Source organism: Oncorhynchus masou, chromosome 5, assembly GCF_036934945.1.
Source record: "Oncorhynchus masou masou isolate Uvic2021 chromosome 5, UVic_Omas_1.1, whole genome shotgun sequence".
In the NCBI taxonomy this organism is placed as follows: Eukaryota; Metazoa; Chordata; class Actinopteri; order Salmoniformes; family Salmonidae; genus Oncorhynchus; species Oncorhynchus masou.
The window spans coordinates 77,882,406-77,904,001 of NC_088216.1; the positions used below are offsets into that span (position 1 = coordinate 77,882,406).

Sequence of the window (21,596 nt, forward strand, 5' to 3'; positions counted from 1 at the left end):
CCATGTGCTCCCTCACCACTGGCCAAATCACTGTCATCCTCTCCCTCATCTCCTCCACATGTTCTACTACACTGTGAAGGTGGGTTGGCTGCTCTTCCCAGACCTCCTTGGCTAGGTCCAGGAGCCCGCGGGGCCGACGGCCATACAGGAGATCAAAGGGGGAGAACCCCGTGGATGCTTGGGGTACCTCACGCACTGAAAACATCAGGTGGGGCAGCAGCTGGTCCCAGTTCCGCCCGTCTCTCTCAATGACCTTATTCAGCTTCTGTTTTAGGGTCTTGTTGAAGCATTCCACCATCCCATCCGTTTGTGGATGGTACACACTGGTCCTCACCTGTTTTATTTGAAACAGATTGCAGTCATCTTTCATCACCCAAGACATGAACGCGGTGCCCTGGTCCGTCAGGATTTCCTGCGGAATACCTACCCAGCTAAATAAATGGAAGAGGTATTACACGAGAAGGTCTCGTGCGATACCTTTTGCTGCCACCGTGCGTAGTGGGATTGCCTCAGGATACCGGGTGGCGTAATCCACGATGACCACGATGTATTAGTGTACCCTCGCGGTCTTCACCAACGGACCCACCAGATCCATTGCCACCCGCTCAAATGGCACTCCTATAATTGGCAAGCGAACCAAAGGGTTTCAATAATTCACCCTCGGAGCTGTGATCTGGCAGTCCTGGTAACTATGGCAGTAGTCCTCCATGACGCGCTTGACTCCGGGCCAGTGGAATCCGCTCCCTGATTTTCTCCATCCCCAGGTGTGCCCCAAGCAGGTGGGTGTGGGTATGAGTAACAAGTCTTTTGTCTCCCCATTATGCCATACTACCTGATACAATAAATGATGCTTGATTGCGAAGTGGGGTTAGCGTCAATCACTTACCCCAGGTAACAGTACGCCATCCACCGCAATCACCTGGCCCCTAGCGATCTGGAGATTGGGGTCTTCTAACTGGGCCATCCCGAACTGACCCGTGAGGATTCCAGTGTCGGGAGGTCCGTCTAGGGCCTCCACCTCCATAAAGGGGAGCCTGAGGTCTTCCTCGCACGGTGGCTCGCTTGCCGGAGCGGGATAGTCTCCCTCCTCCGGGTCCGACTCGGGCCCAGTGGACACCTCTCGTGCCGGGGGTTGGGTTGCACAGGCCACTGTCCTTTTTCATTTTCTTCCTACCTCCCGTGCTCGCCTCCCCAGGTCCCTCCTCCACAGGGCCTGGAAGAGAGGGCAGTCTTGACCGAGGAGAATGGACATGGGTAGGTTAGGAACAGCTCCCACGTGCATCTAGCACTCCCCCCTTGGGGAGGTTATCCTCACTGGCACCGTTGGGTACCTCTTCGTGTCCCTGTGTACACAGGACACCGTCACCTCCTCGTCCATACTTCCCCTCTCGTGTGAGCCACTGCGGGTGGGCCAGGGTCACCATGCTGCCGGAGTCTATCAGAGCGCGGGTGTCGATGCCATCGATTCGTACAGGAACCATTGGAGGGGCTGTTTCGGTGTGCGCCCAACAGGAGGTGACGTGACTCGCCATCCGGGTTACCCCAGAGCTGGGGGATGCGGAGGGCATGGCCTGCTCCCGGCCGGGACAGCAGAGCAGAGAAGAGCAGAGTAGAGTAGAGCAGAGAAGGGCAAAGTAGAGTAGAGTAGAGCAGAGAAGGGCAGAGTAGAGTAGAGCAGAGAACAGAGTAGAGTAGAACAGAGCAGAGCAGAGTAGAGTAGAACAGAGCAGAGTAGAGTAGAGAAGGGCAGAGTAAAGCAGAGCAGGGCAGAGTAAAGCAGAGCAGGGCAGAGTAGAGTAGGGCAGGGCAGAGTAGAGTAGGGCAGGGCGGACTAGAGTACAGCAGGTCAGAGTAGAGTAGAGCAGGGCAGAGTAGAGCGGAGTAGAGTAGGGCAAGACAGAGTAAAGCAGGGCAGAGTACAGCAGGTCAGAGTCGAGCAGGGCAGGGCAGAGTCGAGCAGGGCAGGGCAGAGTCGAGCAGGGCAGAGTAGAATAGAGCAGGGCAGAGTAGAGCAGGGCAGAGTAGAGCAGGGCAGAGTAGAGCAGGGCAGAGTAGAGCAGAGAGAAGAGCAGGGCAGAGTAGAGTAGAGCAGAGTAGAGTAGAGCAGAGAAGAGTAGAGCAGGGCAGAGTAGAGCAGAGAAGAGTAGAGCAGGGCAGAGTAGAGTAGGGAAGAGTAGAGCAAAGAAGGGCAGAGTAGAGCAAAGAAGGGCAGAGTAGAATAGAGCAGGGCAGAGTAGAATAGAGCAGGGCAGAGTAGAGTAGAGCAGGGCAGAGTAGAGTAGAGCAGGGCAGAGTAGAGCAGGGCAGAGTAGAGCAGGGCAGAGTAGAGCAGGGCAGATTAGAGCAAAGCATGGCAGAGTAGAGCAAAGCAGGGCAGAGTAGAGCAGAGCAGGGCAGAGTAGAGTAGAGCAGAGAAGAGCAGAGCAGGTCAGACTAGAGTAGAGCAGGTCAGACTAGAGTAGAGCAGGGCAGACTAGAGTAGAGCACGGCAGAGTAGAGCAGGGCAGAGTAGAGTAGATCAGAGCAGAGTAGAGTAGAGCAGGGCAGAGTAGAGCAGAGTAGAGCAGGGCAGAGTAGAGCAGGGCAGAGTAGAGCAGGTCAGACTAGAGTAGAGCAGGTCAGACTAGAGTAGAGCAGGTCAGACTAGAGTAGAGCAGGGCAGACTAGAGTAGAGCACGGCAGAGTAGAGCAGGGCAGAGTAGAGTAGATCAGGGCAGAGTCAAATCCTACTCGGAACATTTCAGTAAAGAGAAAGCTGGATTATCGTTGATATATAAAACATATCCCCACAAAAAAAGTAACTATTTCAAATCTAAACATAGCAAGACAGACAAATTGTTTAGAAGTATGTTGGGTCAACTTAAGAATCACCCAATAAAAATTGGTCACCGGTCAAATAGTACATTTATGTTCAGAATATACAAATGCAATTTCCAGTCAAGAAACCAGTCTCTTCAGAAAAAAGTTTAATTTACAAAGAGCCAGTGGAAGTTTTACAGTGCAAATTTACACTCAGTAACACTTTGAGGTTCGCAGAACCGCAGTTTTAACAACAGTGCTGAAATGACAATTATAGCTGTAAATATGAATAAGACTACAGGCAGGAGAGGCTCATAGAGGCTCTTATGGCATAAGTTTTTTTAGAGACCGTCCGTCTGTGTGTGTGATTTACTGAATATAATCCAACCTGAATATTGAAAGAAACCCATGTGTTTTCAGTATATGAAGAGATATTTAAAGGCCCAGTACAGTCAAAAACATGATTTGCCTGTGTTTTATATATATTTCCACGCTATGAGGTTGGAGTAATGCTGTGAAATTGTGAAAATGATGATAAAGCCCTATTAGTGTAAGAGCTGTTTGAATAGACCGCCTGAAATTTCAGCCTGTTTTTTGGGGATGGAGTTTTGGCCTGCCTGGTGAGATAACAATGAATGAGTGTTCCAAACCTCTCTGCCAATAACAACTAGTTTACAGTGTTCCCATCCACACTCAGTCCTAGGTACATTTTTGTTTGAGAAATTGCTCATGCTAAGAAGGTATTTTTGTTTATTTTTGACAACTTTAATCGAAAACAATCACAGTAAGTTACTTAATTATTTCCCAGAAAATGATTTGATATTGAGATAAAAATGGCTACATTGGAACATTCATAATCATGTCTGTTGAATTAATGGATGGGGTGATGTTTGACTTCTCAGGCCACTCTTATTACTAGTGAGGGCTGAGGATTGTACTTGCATACCGTGTGTTTTCTAAAGAAGATAAATAGTTTTTGTAATTACAGTGATTTCCCTGAGGAAATTATATGTGGAGCTCAGCTCTGGAAAATGATTGCAAATGTTGCTAAACCATTCTAATGTTCATGCTGCTCTCTCAAATCTCTTCACAACACCTCCTTCATACAGTTTCATAAAGAGTGCTTGGTCTAACCACATATCTTCCGGGTTCAACCTCCATCTCTTTAAGTCCCTTTTTAAAATGACTTTACACAATGGCTAATCGACTTTGTTGACATCATGACATTTAGTACTGCATGTACATGTGGAATGATTCACTGTAAACATTCTCCTCCTCCTCAGTCCTCTGCTGTCTACATGAACTCTCCAGGCCCTGTCTCCAGGCCCTGTCTCCAGGCCCTGTCTGGTATTACATACATAGGACATATACATGTAACTTCAGCATCACAGCTTAGGGTTGGTTTCAAAACACCCGACAGCCTACGCTGAATGACTGCACCTCTTGTCTGTGCTGCTAGCTTGTCCTTATGTAACTGTAGGCAGCCAGATGGTACACAGCTCTTTCGCTCTCACTCCCTCTCTCTGCCATGTATAATACACTATCCAGGAGGATTGGCTGAAGAGCCACGATGTGCCATCATGTCTGCATGTCTTTTCAAACAGCTCTTACACTAAAAGGGCATTACAATCATTTTCACAACCTCATAGTGTGGAAATATATATAAAACACAGGTAAATCTATTTTTTTGACTGCACTGGGCCTTTACCCTATCCTGTGTGTGTAGGTGGATGGTGAATATGTAACAGAGGTGGTTCGAAACCAAGGAACCATGTGATGAGTAACCTTGCCTGAGACCTGAAGACCTGTGTTAGCTCCCCAAGCTAATACCTAGGCTTTACCTCAGCGGGCTAACAGTCTTGTGGTGTACAGGAGATCCAGGTTTGAACCCAGTCGGTCACACAGGCCACATCCCGATCCCTGAGTTAGGCTGATGGAACAATATTACACTCTGTGTGTATTCATCCAGCCGTCTGACTCTGGGCAGCGAGGCAGAGAAGCACCTGTGGTTGTGTTCAGTGGCAGTTCAGTGACTGTTTCACAATGTCATAGATGAAACATTTAGTAGTGCCCATGCAGGATGTGTCACAACTGACAGAAGTACGAGATGAGGGTGGGGATACACTTGGGTATACAGTAGAATTCAAACATATGAAACAGGGTTGAGGTTTGAAACCATGATGATGCTGTAACAACTCGAGAGAAATTCAGAGCATTATTATGTCCATATTGAAGTACCGTATATTGTATAGTCCAGGGCACTTATGCACTCATTAGAATCTTATTAACTTTGGTGAACCCATCTATTAGAGAAAGTCCTGCTTGCTCTCACAGTCACAGACAAAAAGGTCTTAGGATTGTCAGACAAACAGTTTCCCTGATAATCTCTCTATTGGGAAATAGTCTGGATATTCATCCCTCAGTCTGCCTTTTCTCTTGGAGAAGGAGACAGACAGACACACAAACCTCCTTGTTTCCACCCAAGAGCTCCCAGCCAAATCACCAACACCTGCCACCACCGCAGCATCCTAGAGCAGCGTCAGCATCACACCCACACAGCCGTGTTATAGTCAAACAAGGGCAGCATTTTCTCCATTCTGGCCCCTTGTCTCCTGTCTATGTAAAGCCCAGAGAACTGGCCCTGGCTCGTGGGATCTCTCTCCTCAGCCAACTGGGGACATGGCCGTCCCTTACCCTGCTGCCCGACACCTGCCCAGAACGGGAGGTAGAAGCTCCCCTTGGTCTGCTGCTTAGACACTTTCTTGGGCCTTTTAAAGAGCTCGGCCTCCTGACTCTCAGGGACCATCCAGCCTGGCCTCTCCTTAAGTAGCTTGTCCCTGTCGGGCCTCACACTGCGCAGGAACTTCTTGAAGATATTGGTGGTCAGAGAGACCTTCCTGCAGATCTCCTGGGAGCGGCTGAGACAGAGAGGGTGGGCCGGGGAGTCGGGCCTGTCGGTCCAGCCAATCATCTCCTCCTTCTCCAGCTCAGGCAGGTCCAGCCAGTTGCCCACCAGGTCGGCGAAAACGTTGTCCCCCAGCACCAGCGGCTGCCGGTTGCGGCTGCGGCTCATGAGCGAGGAGGTCCAGTCTCTGGAGTCGTCCATGCTGTCCTGGGAGTAGTCGCTGTCCAGCGAGGGGCCTTCCCTGGACAGGCTGTAGAGAATGCCAGGGAGATCCAATACCTGGCCTGAGTGAGCCGGCTGATGATGCTCTGGAAACACTTGGCTAAGATGTGGGCCACAGTACTCCACCTGTGGGGTGGTGTATCCAGACACTCTGTGGGGGAGAGGCTGGTTCTCACTCTCAGTCTCTACTGTCTCCAGGCTGGAGGAAGAGGGCGAGGTGCCCAGGCTGCTCTGGTGTCCCCCCCGGCTGGATGTCCTGACCAGGGGGGGCCTCAGGGTCTCATTGTGGCCAAAGCCAATGGTAGCATTGGGGCTGGGGATAGGGCCAGGGCATGTGTCCTCTGCTGGTGGTGGGGCCGCCCTTTGGACAGACCTCCCTGAGATGTCTAGCTGCTCCAACGCTGTCTGCACCTGTAGAAGCTTGAGTTCCTGAAGAGCCCCCATCATGGAGTTCATCTGAGCATGGAGGCCGTCTCCTGCCTCCTTCATAGACACCTGTAGAGAGGGAGAGGAGGGAGAGAAAAACAACAGGGAAATGGCTAGTTAGCTTAACAAAAGGACCTGCAAAACTCATCCATTCAAGCACTTGACCCATAACCTTCTGTCAAACATCGACCATTGTTTTCATTGCCCCTGTACGGTTGAACTTATGTTAGATCACAGCACCTCTTAGGACAAATAAATGCACTCAAGGACAAACCAAAATGTACACATGGTACTAACATATGAAAGAATTCTTCCTTTAGTGTTGCTACAGTTAATCGCTCTCTGCACCGTTGCCCTTTTGTGTTTTGAGGCCACACATGGTTTGTTCAGTCACGTGACCCGTTTAGAATGATAGGGCCCCCATCTGGCCTGAATATGTGAGAGGACCCTGTCGCACGGCAGCTGTAGGGAGGAGTAGCACTGGCTGTAGCTCTCTCTTTCTCTGGGCCAGCATCCTGTGGGACTGAGCTTACGTCATGTGACCGACCATGTTGTAACTGTTTCCCCTGCAACCAACTAATCCCTGAGGCAACAACCTGACCCCATGTCTTGACTTGTTCAAAATGAAGTCATGCACCCTGACTCACTTTGATATGACTGTTGTGTCTTTGAAATTAAGAATACACAGAGGCGAATGCAACCTATTAAAAGCAAAGCTGTGTGATCTTACGTCAAATGTAGCTTGACAGAAATAGAAAAAGATTTGCGGATATCCTTTTGAGAATACCATGTTGTATTCGAACATTTGAATAACGCATTGGTAAAATGGATAAAATAATGGATAACATTTCAGTAGTCTGATCAACTATGGGTTTTCACTGAACACAGATCTCTCTGAATATAGACAACTTTCACCCTAGAACACAATCTGCCCACCATACCAACAATGCAACATTATATGAGATTGCTCCAACTCACATTAGAATGCAAACATCGAAACAAGTTAGATAAAGTGCTGTTCAATACAATGACATATAGAAAACCTCTGGTCTGTCAATGTTCCTGAAACTTTTACAGGGCAGAACCATCAACATTCACCTTTATATCAATTAAATATTTCAACTCAATTTACTGGCATGGAAAACATATGTTTACATTGCCCAGCATATCTCCCTCTATACGTCCTACATCATCAATCTACCTCTCTGTTGGCTGCTCTGTCAGTCCGTCTCTGCTCCCCTCTCTCTCACCTTTCAAACAGCCCTTCCTGTCAGCCCCTATATGAAGCCCCTGCCAATCAGGGCCAGTGCCTGTCCTGGTAGCCAATCAGCTGTGTGTCTAGACGTTAATCCCTAACTGTGGGGGTGGGTTCACTCAAGCACACATTGATTGACAAAGACCGGGTGAGAGTCAGCAGCAGTGGAAGTGGTTTTTGGGGTAACAGCAGGGTAAGTTCGGGTGTGAGGGTCGTTATGGGGGCCTTGCCATATGTTTTTTTTTACCTTTATTTAACTAGGCAAGTCAGTTGAAAACAAATTCTTATTTACCTTGGCCAAACACTCCCCTAACCCGGACGACGCTGAGCCAATTGTGCGCCGCCCTATGGGACTCCCGATCACGGCCGGTTGTGATTCAGCCCGGGATCGAACCAGGGTCTGTATTGATGCCTCTAGCACTGAGATACAGTGCCTTAATCCATCTAGACGTGGCGCAGCGGTCTAAATGATTGAAGAACGGGACATGGGTGGGTGTCATAAATCACAAGGTCAGTGGTACTGTATCTGGGTACCATTAGTGCGTAGTGGGAAAGCATTGGATCCTGTTTTACAGTAACTAACACAGTAGCACATGACAGACAGGAGAGTATCACCAGCAGTGATTGAGAGGTGAATCTAATCATCTGCAAGTTTGTCCTAGTGTATGACTGTTGTTTTTATGTAACGACATGTTAATAACATGTTATAATGCTTCATATGTAAAGAGCCCTCATGAATCACATTGATAATACTTCATACTTTCATATTGAAAGAGTAACTCAAGTTAATCCGCATGAAAAATAATCTGTTGAATTTTGTAATTTGTCTACTTTCAACCGTTGCAAGAGCCACTACACTGACAAACGCTAAACTAGCCTTTCAGTCTCACATATTCCAACAAACATCATTACGCATTAAGAAGCACTTGAAAAGGTCTCATAGAAGATGTCATTTGAATCAATACGCAGCTCAGCTGACATTTCCACCGAAAATGAAAAGTAACATCAGTAGGCCTACTCTGAAGCATATGGAAAGATAGTGGAATAACTTAGGGTATGAATAACATTGGCAAAGGTCATATAATATGTCGATCTAAGCATATGCTGGAGACAAAGGAGTCTTTGTTTCCTGAGTAGCCATTATAGAAGGAGAAGGTAATTGGAACAATGAGGTCATCTCTGTGTTCTCCTGCGGTTCTAGGCGCTAACACCTATGGTTGACTTCATTAGGTATAATTAGCTGGAGTCTTTAGAAGCTGGGGAACTGACTGTATATAATTACGTTTTACTTCAAACCACATCAAAGTTCAACCAGCATTACCACACGATGCACACTTTCCCAATAACAGACGTCTCCATTAAACAACGTGGCTCTTTCAAAAGCATTACACCAGTATGATTCAAACGACTACGTCACAAGGTATAGAAGTTACCCTTCTACAGCTTCACTACAACCCCTGTTTGGAGATGCTACTATTCATCCTATTCTCATGGAATCTAGCTGGCTAACTTGTTCATGCCATTTTTTAATGCCTTGCTTACTGCTCACATGCAACCCTTCCCCGTGCCCCCAAATACACGCATTCCCTCCAGTTATCAAAAAGCACACGTGGTTTACTCCATCTTGACTCTCTGGCTGTGTTAAATGATTCAGAATGTGCCCTGCAGAGCAGTCCTATTGTTGGCCTCACTGTGCCATCTAAGGCACTTGCTCTGCCAGCGCATGGCCACAAAACTTTTAACCCAAATATGTCAGACATTTCCAGATTTTTATTTTTAACTAGGCAAGTCAGTTAAGAACAAATTCTTATTTTCAATGATGGCCTAGGTACAGTGGGTTAACTGCCTTGTTCAGGGGCAGAACGACAGATTTGTACCTTGTCAGCTCAGGGATTTGATCTTGCAACCTTTCGGTTACTAGTCCAACACTCTAACCACTTGGCTACTTGCCACCCCCAAATCATATCCTATAGCTGGCATCAGATTTTTGCTGGATGAGACTGACTGAATGACTGCTCACCCCCTGTCCCCCAGGGCAGTGTACTGTACCTCCCCAGATGTTTACTGTAATGTGTTGCAGAGATAGCTTGAGTCAGTGACTCATAGAATACGACTGCTATTCGCCTCCCTCTCATATTAACTGGAATAGACAGGCGCTGCTCCACATCCTCCAGGTCGAAATCTGTGAATCAGGAGCTTCAGGGCATGAAACACTGTGTGGTCCCATTAACTTAAGCAATGTCTTAAATACTGATGCTAAGTCCGCAGCTTTCAGTAACGTTAGTGTGCTAGCATTACTTCAGCAGTGTGATATGTTACTGTCTGCCTGTAACTGTCAGCTGTAAGGGTTTGGGGAATGACTGAGTATGTATTGAGAAGTAAGAGTGCAGGCTAAAGGCAATCCAGACATCCTCACACACAAACTAAAGCTAATTGTCAATGAAGAACTCAATACTCTCAAACTCTGGGAGTAATCGCTGCCAGTCTCGAATTAATGTTGGATGATCAGCCATTAAAGGCCCAGTGCAGTACAATTTATATTTCCCTGTGTTTTATATCAGATTGCACAACAGCTTATGAAACTAACATTGTAAATGTGTGAAAAAAAATGTATCACTGTTATTTCCTGATAGTTGCTGGTTCAACCTGGTTCAACCTGGATTCAGGGGTAGACGTCACATAATGAACACTCAAATAGATATGATATGTTAGGTTTGGTATGGTATGTATCAATTTGTGGATGTAACATGATATGTTACGAATTACAATTAGTATTGTATTTTATGAATTACAAATCGTATGATACAATATGTTAAGAATTTGAAATATGGATGATATGTTACAAATTCCAATTTATTGTGGCTAATGTTAGCTCGGTGAGCTAGGGGTTAAGGTTAGGAGTTAAGTTAAATGGTTAAGGGTTAGTGTTAGGTTTAGCTAACATGCTAATTAGTTGCAAAGTGGCTAAAAAGCAGTAAGTAGTTGCAAAGTTGCTAATTAGCTACATTTGTCAGTGATGAGATTCAAACACGCAAACTTTGGATTGCTATACGTTTGTGTTTTTTCCTTTAGTTTTTGCCTTCAGTAATCTTCTGTCTTATGTAACATATCATATTTATTTGAGTGTCCTGGATTTTCGTTTACTATGTCACGTCTAGTCTATGAGACCAGCCTGGCTGGTTGAAAATACAACTACAAAAAATTACAAATACAAAAAAAAAAATACAAATACAAAGGACCTTCTACTCAGCAGGTTTGCATGGGTGGGAGTTTCGGTAAATTGGTTAATAGACAAGTAACAAAGAGAGTTCTAAACCTCTCTGCCAATAATAGCTAGTTTTCAGTTTTCCCATCCCACTCAGACCACTCCCAGACAGGCCGACGTAAATTCTCGCTTGAGAAATATTTTTTCCAAAAACCTATTTTGCCCATTTTAATGGAAATCGATTACAGTAAGGTACTTAATTGTTACCCAGAAATGATTTGATATTGATATAAAACTGCTGCATTGGGCCTTTAAAAGATAAGGTGATGATGTCAGTGCTTCTTTCTTCAAATTCATATAAACTGTTCGCTAAAAGCAGGAAAGGAGTGTTCAGTTAACACACATTAGTCATTGAATATGCATGAATGTGAATTAAATCCAACCTAGCATAAATAAACAAACACTATATTGCACTCAGTTGAGATTAGGGTATGTGCTCTTCCGTGTTTTCTCATTCAGTTAATATATCCCATTTAGCAGACGCTTTTGTCCAAAATAAATGCTGGGGCCACTACTTTTAATATGGGTGGCCCCTGACCCGACGTTGGAATGCTCTACCGTTACACAGGACCCAGTTAAGGAGAAAATAAATGCGAGCAAACCTGACCCAGTTGGAATGGTTAAAGCCTGCTCCCTGTATGTGTGGTTGTTCGCAGAACCCGCATTGACACGGTTAAACTGGATTCAGTGAAGCAAACCAACACACAAAAACACGTCTTTAAGTGGCAGTTCATTGTAATAAGGGACAGTCAACTAAACACCCTTATTTAATGTCATGAATGTAAAGAGAGCCATTCAGAGTTGTTGACCAGAGGCAGGGGAAATGGGAGGCCAAGGCCAGCTTATCAAACCCTGGGCTTTTAGAGAGGGCATTATCCCATACACACACGCACATGCACGCACACACAAACATCCCCACAACCCCCCACACCCCTCTCATTGAGTATGAATGGTAGGCTGTGTTGGTCAGGAGCAGTAATAGGATGTTTGTTGGGGGCATACAGGCCATGCCTCTGTACTAGAGATGGTCAATATGGACAAAAATACAATTGACGCAATAACGATAAATAGTTTATAACATGAATGTGCATCACAGTTTTTTTATTACCCTTTAAACTACTACTACTAGTTTGTTTGATTGTAGCCATGTTATAGAGCAGAGCCCTGTTGTGGGGTGAGCTGCTGCACTGCGCTGACCATAGAGCAGGGACCAGAGGTGGGGTGAGCCAGACCAGGCCTCCTGGGGCATCTAACACTGGGAGGTGGTCTAATGGGCAGTTTCCTGGCCCGAGTGAAGCTGGAGAGATTACCAAGCTACTTCTTTGGAAGAACCGTTTTGGAGACGGTTGGTGATCCAATCTGGAGCCTTGGCTCACAATGACCAACAGCAGAACAGAAAGTCTGCACATGCTGTGTGCTGTTCAAGTGAGCATTAGTTTACTATCCAAACAAAATGCATAACAATAACAATATCAAATGTTACTGCATCATTGTACTGTAAACGCTCTAGATAATTGTAATTACTTTATCTATTTTTGACTTGCCTATTTAACTAGGCAAGTCGGTTAAGAAAAAAGTATTATTTACAATGATGGACTACCGGGAACAGTGGGTGAATTTCCTTGTTCAGGGGCAGAACGACAGTATTTTAACTTGTCATCCCGGGATTCAATCTAGCAACCTTTCAGTTACTGTCCCAATGCTCTAACCACTACAAACCTGCTGCCCCAATAACCATGAAATTAATTAGGTCTTGAGCAACTTGCTTATGTTTTCTGTTGAAGAATTGACTTTCACTGTGGATCCCATTCATCAGATCTCTGTGCAGATTGGAGTGGCATAAAATACATTAGTCCTTGTGGGAGGTTATCAGCGATCTCTGAAACACAATGATCACATCATGCAGCTGCCAATGTGACCTCGGACAATTTTAGCAGAGGGGAAGGAAGGGCTGGCTGGAGAATGGAACCACAGGAGAGGCTCCAAACAAACGAACAAGAGACCACTGCTCAGACTCAGAGCCATACCACTACCAGCCCAACGCCCTCGAGGTAACAAAGAATAAACAAACTCTGTGAGCACAGTAGCTTGGCCAACCACCTCAGGACATAACCGCATTGCCAGAGTTCACCTCTCAGAAGTTCCATGACCTTTACGGCTCACTCACACCCTCCTTTGAATAGAATTCCAAATTGACAGCCAGTTAGTTTAAATGTTGTGAAGCGAGTAACAGCTATAGAAGAACCATGAAATAAGAAACGTGTGTTCGTATCGATATCAAAAGCTTTGACAGCACCATGCAAGTGTTCAACTGCCATTTAGAAGATACCCAGGGGAACATTGAAAAGGACTGAGTCTTTGTGTGACTCATGATGAATCATCGTCGCTTAGCAACATTGTATTGTTAGAAACGGAAGAGTTTGTTTTGCCATGCAGGACTTCCATATGAAAGGAAATGTAAGTAAAGAGTCAAGGTTAGGAGATCTATCAGGCTCTGGTATGTTTCCAGTAGTCAGTACAGGTTTAAATAGTCCCAGATATACGGGCGGCTGGTAGCCAGGCCAGGTTAGAGTGTTGGGTCTCTGCTGCCAATGACTGGAATGAACTACAAACATCTCTGAAACTGGAAACACTTATCTCCCTCACTAGCTTTAAGCACCAACTGTCAGAGCAGCTCACAGATTACTGCACCTGTACATAGCCCACCTATAATTTAGCCCAAACAACTACCTCTTTCCCTACTGTATTTATTTTATTTATTTTGCTCCTTTGCACCCCATTATTTTTATTTCTACTTTGCACATTCTTTCACTGCAAATCTACCATTCCAGTGTTTTACTTGCTATATTGTATTTACTTTGCCACCATGGCCTTTTTTTTGCCTTTACCTCCCTTATCTCACCTCATTTGCTCACATCGTATATAGACTTGTTTCTACTGTATTATTGACTGTATGTTTGTTTTACTCCATGTGTAACTCTGTGTCGTTGTCTGTGTCGAACTGCTTTGCTTTATCTTGGCCAGGTCGCAATTGCAAATGAGAACTTGTTCTCAACTGGCATACTGGCCTACCTGGTTAAATAAAGGTGAAATAAAAAAATAAAAAAATAAAAGGTTGGGACAGCAACGCTGAGCTGGCAGGTTGGAAAAATCTGCTGTTCTGCCCTTGAGCAAGACAGTTAACCCTCTCAACAACTGCACCGATGATGTCGATTAAGGCATCCCCCTGCACCTCTCTGATTCAGAGGGGTTGGGTTAAATGCATTCAGTTGTGCAATTGACTAGGTATCAAATTAAATCAAACTTTATTTGTCACATGCGCCGAATAGAACAAGTGTAGGCTTTACCATGAAATTCTTACTTACAAGCCCTCAACCAACAGTGCAGCTCAAGAAGAAGATCAAATATTTACCAAGTAGGCTAAAATAAAAAGTAATAATAAAAAGTAACACAATAAGAATAACAAAAATGAGGCTATATACAGGGGGCACCAATACCGATTCGAGTAACTATGCATAAGTAACTATACATAAGTAACAAACAAACAGCGAGTAGCAGCAGTGTACAAGAGGGGGGAGGATCAATGTAAATTGTCCCGTGGCGATTTTTATGAATTGTTCAGCAGTTTAATGGCTTGGGGGTAGAAACTGTTAAGGAGCCTTTTGGTCCTAGACTTGGTGCTCCGGTACAGCTTGCTGTGTGGTAGCAGAGAAAACAGTCTATAACTTGGGTGACTGGAGTCTCTGAGAATTGTATGGGCTTTCCTCTGACACCGCCTATTATATAGGTCCTGGATGGCAGGAAGCTTGGTCCCAGTGATGTACTGGGCCGTACACACTACCCTCTGTAGCATCTCGCGGTCAGATGTCGAGTAGTTTCCATACCAGGCGGTGATGCAACCAGTCAGGATGCTCTCGATGGTGCAACTGTAGAACCTTTTGAGGATCTGGGGACCCATGCCAAATCTTTTCAGTCTCCTAAGGGGGAAAAGGTTTTGTCGTGCCCTCTCCACGACTGTCTTGCTATGTTAGGACCATAATAGTTTGTTGGTGATGTGGGCACCAAGGAACTTGAAACTCCCGACCCGCTCCACTACAGCCCCATCAATGTTAATGGGGGCCTGCTCGGCCCGCCTTTTCCTGTAGTCCACGATCAGCTCCTTTGACTTGCTCACATTGAGGGAGAGGTTGTTGCCCTGGCACCACACTGCCAGTTCTCTGACCTCCTCCCTATAGGCTGTCTCATCGTTGTCGGTGATCAGGCCTACCACTGTTCTGTTGTCAGCAAACTTAATGATGGTGTTGGAGTCGTGTTTGGCCACGCAGTCATGGGTGAACAGGGAATACAGTAGGGGCCTAAGTACACACCCCTGAGGAGCCCCAGTGTTAAGGATCAGCGTGGCAGATCCTTGTCCCCTTTCAAAGTCCACTGTTCAGCTTGACCTCCTGACACCACACTTTCCCACACATAGTGCTGCGCTACCTACCAGCTATGGCGGGTGGATCAGAGGGTCAAGTCAAGGTCTGTTGCAGATGTTTGTACTTTTTTTGACATTACAGAGACCCCAGATGATACAACAGTCCATAAAATGAGACATAACATCCACATGTACAATAAGAAGACTGTAGACTTGGATCATAAGGCTATTCTATTCCACTCTATTCTGTTGCCCTTATACACACCCTTGCTTTTTCCCACTGGCATAATGGTACAGTGTACCTCTGTGCCATCAATAGCGTGCCGTGGTTCTGGGGCCTGGGCCTTCAGTGAAGTCCTACACAGTCCCACCCGAATTAATCCACCTCTAATTACCATCATTATGATGCCATGGCTCTAGACACTATACATTTAGACAGAAACGCAGTATAACCAGGCGTTGCGTCACCTTGAAATTGACATTTTTAATCAGAGAATTGCAGGGGAAGAGTACAATACCTTTTCATTGTGCAGCTTCGTTGCCCTGCATGCTTGTTTGTTGAGCTGTAGATCCACTCGGGTGTCCCCAAAAGTTTTCAAAAGCACCATTGTTTGTAAGTGCCCAGCCGTACTTTGGTGTCTCATTGCTGCCTTGGTTAGACAACTCAGGTTTGCAAAGCCAGTGTGGCTCCAAACACCAAATCGATCACTTGCAAATAATAGGCATTCCCAGCAGTACAGTTTGCAGTGCTTCTCGGAGCCTGTCTTTGTAGCGTCGGCGTCTACTTCTCCTAACAATGTCTAACTTTTCTTGAAAGTTTGTCTTGAGAATGGCGTTATAATTATATCCTCGACCAAATCGATATCTTCTCCTTCCGCCATTGTGGGTTGAAAAAACAGTTTAGTAGTACGCAAATTAATTCGTTGATCAATTTCAGTTTCCTAGTTCTGAGAACTGCCCATATAGGACCTGCCTCTCAATATTGGTAATCCAATCAAAAGACGTGCAGGCACTACGCCTGCTAGCTGGCTCCTGTGTAACACTGGAGCCAGCCAGCAGGTGTACAATAGCCAACTCTAAAGCTGATTGGTTGACACAAAATTTTAATTTCCATTCACTTTAAGCTGCAAGCGCCCGCACTGTTGATTCTGAAGGCCTGAGGGCAGATTTTAGACCCCTGGCAACACATGATGGCTGAATATGATTGGATAAAATATCTAACATAAAGACCAGCCCTCCAAATCTCAACCTGGGGCTGGAAGCAGTGCAACCAAGAGGAACGCTATGAAATGAAGAGTGTAACTCTTACTCTGGGGAATAATTTAATACATATTTGTGGGAAAATATATTTAAAAAAAATTATATTCTGATGATGTTTAGGCCAGCAGAGAAGGCCTTGCTGGCCCTGACGGCCCACCACTGTGTGCCATGGGTGTTCAGGGAGCCAGGAATGGGAAGACACAGACAGACATGTGTGAACATTGGCATGGGCAACACAAGCGAATTCAGTGCAGACAACCCAGAAGCCACAGAATAGTAATGTTGCAGACCTTGCATGCCTTGCCATGGCCATGTGGGTTAAGTTTAAATTAACACCCTTCACAGTTTAAAAGGAGTTTGAAGAGAGTGTATAGCCTATACACGCCTCGGTAGTTAGGAATATGAATATAAGAATATTAAAAGAAGCAGCAGTTGAATATGAAAAGAAAAGGCAGCAGGAAGCTTGACCATTCATTATACTGTACCATTTCTTCCCGTTCATGGCGCCCAGACGCATGCACAACGGTCTGCAAAAAGTACATGATATGATGTTCGCACTGAGCTATTTGAGTAAACCATTTATAAACGGAGTCAATTGCACCGTGCCTTATTATGCAACCCCCCTACCGTGCAAAATCTGGTCGAAACAACGTTATTTCCACGTCATTTCAACAACATAATTAAATGTGGTGACGTTGAATCAACGTGGAAAAGTGATTGGATTTGCAAAAAGTCATCAGCGTTAGTCTTTTTTTTATACAACTTTTAACCTAAATCCAATGACAACATTTGTTGTTGATTTCACGTTAGTTGACAATTCAACCAAAAAACGAAACGTTGAAATGTCTGTGCCCAGTGGGTTAGCTGTATAACAATAACGAAATATTAACATGTATATTTTAGCTGCTGTTTACTCTTTTATTACCCAGTTGCATTTTAACTTGCAAAAATCTGAATGCAAAATCTGAATGTATATACTTAAATTGTATATCAGAACGGTATTTACAGTAAAAACAAAACAAACATACATTGTATACTATAACATGCAGAAAACTCAAATAAGACAACATACCAGTTCCTGCTTCAGACGTCTTAAGCAAGTATCCATATTTTTTTGCTCAGACTTGGGAAGCTGTCGTTCTATTTTTATAGATGTAAGCTTTTTCAACTAAAATACTTGCTCGTTCTTTCAAGCATGTCTCTAACAAATGTCACTCGCGTAGTATAGGCCATTAAATTGTGCGCAGAATTTTTTTTACTTTGATAAAGAGACGACTGTCGTCCTGACGATGGAACGCTGTAAAGACGCTCTTGTTCTGGAATACGCGCGTCTTGTCATGTGGATTCCAAAGGCATGAACTCTAAAATCTGTCACTCTGTGTATATTTAAGCCTACTCCAAAAATGATTGTTAAACCCAAAGCATGCTTTAGGTTTGCACGGCTGCCTGTCGATTTCTCCGACTTGTCATCCCATGCCTTGCTTACAGTGTGCAACCTATATTTTTTTTCTCATTCATGAGAAGCGCTTCGGTTGATCATCCAATGAGGTTGCGATTTTTTCTATCGCACAGTGCTGACGCTGTTGGAGCCGTAATTAAAAATGCATGTATTTGCAATAGAGGTCAGGTTATGCATTATGTCCGTGTGGTATTGAAATGAATCAATCTACATTTAGTTGAAAATATATAGTAGCTCTATATGTTGACAGTATTTTAGACTATATAAAATACACATTTAAATGAACTACAGTAACAATTTCACTGGTGTGAAGACACCTGTTCATTTGAAATTATTTAAATGTAATTGAAATGGAATGTAAGGCCCCGTGTTTGACACACAGATGATGATTGGTTGAAAGCGAGTTGTGTTATGCTTGACATTGGTGCTACAAGCATAATTCACATGATCAGTTCCACATGTGGGTAAGCAGACCCATGAGCCACTGCGGGCCCTTTTTGTGGCCGCCACCCCCATCAAAGTTGCCCAAATCTGAAAAAAGGTTTTACTCAGAGGAAATGTTGAGGGAAGTGACTGCAATTAGGAGCAGTACATAGGTTATATCAAGGAGAGCAGAACATTGTCACCCTCACAGCAAGGAAGCACCTGACCTGGATACAATACTAACTCAGTGGAGGAAGGAAGGGGTTGAACCTGACCTGCACTCCATTCATAGGTCTTCCGCTCTTGCAGAAGTGACATGCCTCTTGTATTGCAGACAGAGACACTTTGACCAGAATTCAGAAATGGAACTGGGAGTGGGAGCTCCAGAGCTCCTGGTGTATGACCTGATTCCATCTAAATACTATTTTTTTAATATATTTTTTTACCTTTATTTAACCAGTCAAGTCAGTTAAGAACACATTCTTATTTTCAATGACAGCCTTGGAACAGTGGGTTAACTGCCTGATCAGGGGCAGAACGACAGATTTGTACCTTGTCAGCTCGGGGGTTTGAACTTGCAACCTTCCGGTTACTAGTCCAACGCTCTAACCACAAGGCTACCCTGCCGCCATTATCATCTTGGTTTTTGTATCTGTCTTGCTGGGCTTTCCCAGGTGGATGTGAGAGAAGGAATTAACTCCGACTCCAACTCCAAAAGCAAGGAAATGGGCAGGATGTATTAATTATCTGAAACATCAGTGTACTTTAGGGAGAGAGAGACTGCTGCCTTCTACCCACTGTCTCCTAAAACATCAGTGTACTTTAGGGAGAGAGGCTGTTGCCTTCAACCCGCGGTCTCCTAAAACATCAGTGTACTTTAGGGAGAGAGAGGCTGCTGCCTTCCACCCGCTGTCTCCTGAAACATCAGTGTACTTTAGGGAGAGAGGCTGCTGCCTTCAACCCGCTGTCTCCTGAAACATCAGTGTACTTTAGGGAGAGAGAGGCTGCTGCCTTCAACACGCTGTCTCCTTTTATTAGCCAGCTGGATTTCACACCATTGTTATTATGGTATTATAATAAAGATAAATCACCATTGTTATTATGTTAGAAAGATCAGACTTGTTATTATGTTAGAGAGATCACAGTTGTTGTTATGGTGTTATGCTAGAGAGATCACAGTTGTTATTATGGTATTATACTAGAGAGAGAGAGAGAGAGAGAGAGAGAGAGAGAGAGAGAGAGAGAGAGAGAGAGATCACAGTTGTTATTATGGTATTATACTAGAGAGAGAGAGAGAGAGAGATCACCGTTGTTAATATGGTATTATATTTTGTAGTGTTCTTGGTTATTGTCTATATTAAAGATGTTGAACACTAACGACGCTGCATTTTGGTCCTCCTCTCCTTCAACGGAAGAAAACTGTTACAATTATGCGAGAGAGAGAGATCACCATTGTTATTATGGTATTATGCTAGAAAGAGAGAGATCACCATTCTTAATATGGTATTATGCTAGAAAGAGAGAGAGATCACCATTCTTAATATGGTATTATGCTAGAAAAGAGAGAGAGAGAGAGAGAGAGAGAGAGAGAGAGAGATCACTGTTGTTATTATGGTATTATGCTAGAGAGAGAGAGATCACCATTGTTAATGTGGTATTGAGAGAGCGAGAGAGATCACCGTTGTTATTATGGTATTATGCTAGAGAGAGAGAGAGATCACCGTTGTCATTATGGTATTATGCTAGAGAGAGAGAGAGATCACCATTGTTAATATGGTATTATGCTAGAGAGAGAGAGATCAATGTTGTTATTATGGTATGATGGTAGAGAGAGAGATCACCGTTGTTATTATGGTATTATGCTAGAGAGAGAGAGAGACACACCCTGATAGATAAACATGTCCACCAAAATAATACCAAAATAGACGCTTGCTTTATCGACTTCCAACAAGCATTTGATTCTATTTGGCATACAGGACTGTTCTCCAAAGTTATTGAAAGTGGCGTAGGGGGTAAAACATATGACATAATTAAATCAATGTATACTGGCAATACATGCAGCATTAAAATTGGCAAGAAAAGAACAGAATTCTTTAACCAGGGCCGGGCCTTCGTCAGGGTTGCAATCTAAGCCCTGCACTCTTCAATATTTACATCAACGAATTGGCCACTACTCTAGAAAAATCCTCAGTCCCTGGTGTTAGTCTCCACAATTCAGAAGTTAAATGCCTACTCTTCGCAGATGACCTATGCCTGCTACCACCCACAGCACATGGCCTACAGCAGAGCCTGGACCTGCTAGAGCAGTACTGCCAGACCTGGGCCCTGGCAGTAAAACCCCAAAAAGCATCAAATAATGATTTTCCAGAGAAGGTCCAGATCTCAGGGAATTAGACCAAAGTTCTCAATTGGTACAACATATATAGAGTACTGCACACACTACAATTACTTAGGTTTAAACATACGCTCAACTGGAGACCTTAATGAGGCAGTGAATGAACTGAGAGAGAAAGCACACAGGGCATTCTACTCTAATAAAAAGTGAATTAAAATTGAAATACCTTTTCAAATTAGGCTAAAACTAATTGAATATGTCATTGAACCAATTGCACTTTATGGCAGCGAGTTGTGGGGTCCACTTGCAAAACAAAATTTCATCAAATGGGACAAACACCCCATTTAAACCCTGCATGCAGAGTTCTGTTGCTCAAAGAAGAGCAATTAAGTTTTGAAATATCTAAAATACAGTGACCCCCTCTCATATCACTACCAAGCCCTGCAATGCCAAGAGCTGAGCAAAGAAAAGAGTCCCCTCATCCAGCTGGTCCTGGGGCTGAGTTCACAAACCTGTTCTACTAACACACAGAAGCCTCAGGACCAGAACATCCAATCAATCAGGATAAACCAAATTACAACACAGTCAACAACAAAAAAATTGCTTATTGGGAAACACAAACACAAAGCAAAATGCAGTGCTATCTGGCCCTAAATTGACAGTACACTGTGGCTAAATATTTGACCATGGTTACTGATCAAAACCTTAGAAAAACCTTGATAAAGTACAGGCTCAGTGAGCACAGCCTTGCCATTGAGAAGGGTAGAAAACCTGGCTCCCTGTAGAGGAAAGGCTGTGCAACCACTGCACCACAGCAGAACCTGAGACGG

The 21,596-nt window shown here is 44.4% G+C and overlaps 1 protein-coding gene across 4 annotated transcripts; it reads right to left on the bottom strand.

Moving 5' to 3' along the window:
- Window positions 1-2,946: 2,946 nt before the first annotated feature.
- Window positions 2,947-18,157, bottom strand: LOC135540313 (PAK4-inhibitor INKA2-like). Of its 4 annotated transcripts, none has more exons than XM_064966897.1 (3): window positions 17,622-18,157; window positions 17,035-17,076; window positions 2,947-6,421 (listed from the first exon to the last, which is right to left on the bottom strand). In XM_064966897.1, the coding sequence occupies exons 1-3, from the start codon at window positions 17,655-17,657 to the stop codon at window positions 5,345-5,347; spliced, it is 1,155 nt and encodes a 384-aa protein (XP_064822969.1). In that variant the 5' UTR covers window positions 17,658-18,157; the 3' UTR covers window positions 2,947-5,344. The 4 variants fall into 4 exon arrangements, with proteins under 4 accessions (XP_064822969.1, XP_064822967.1, XP_064822970.1 ...); XM_064966895.1 differs by having other exon boundaries at window positions 15,808-17,076; XM_064966898.1 differs by lacking the exon at window positions 17,035-17,076 and having other exon boundaries at window positions 17,622-18,156.
- Between the last annotated feature and the right edge of the window lie 3,439 nt (window positions 18,158-21,596).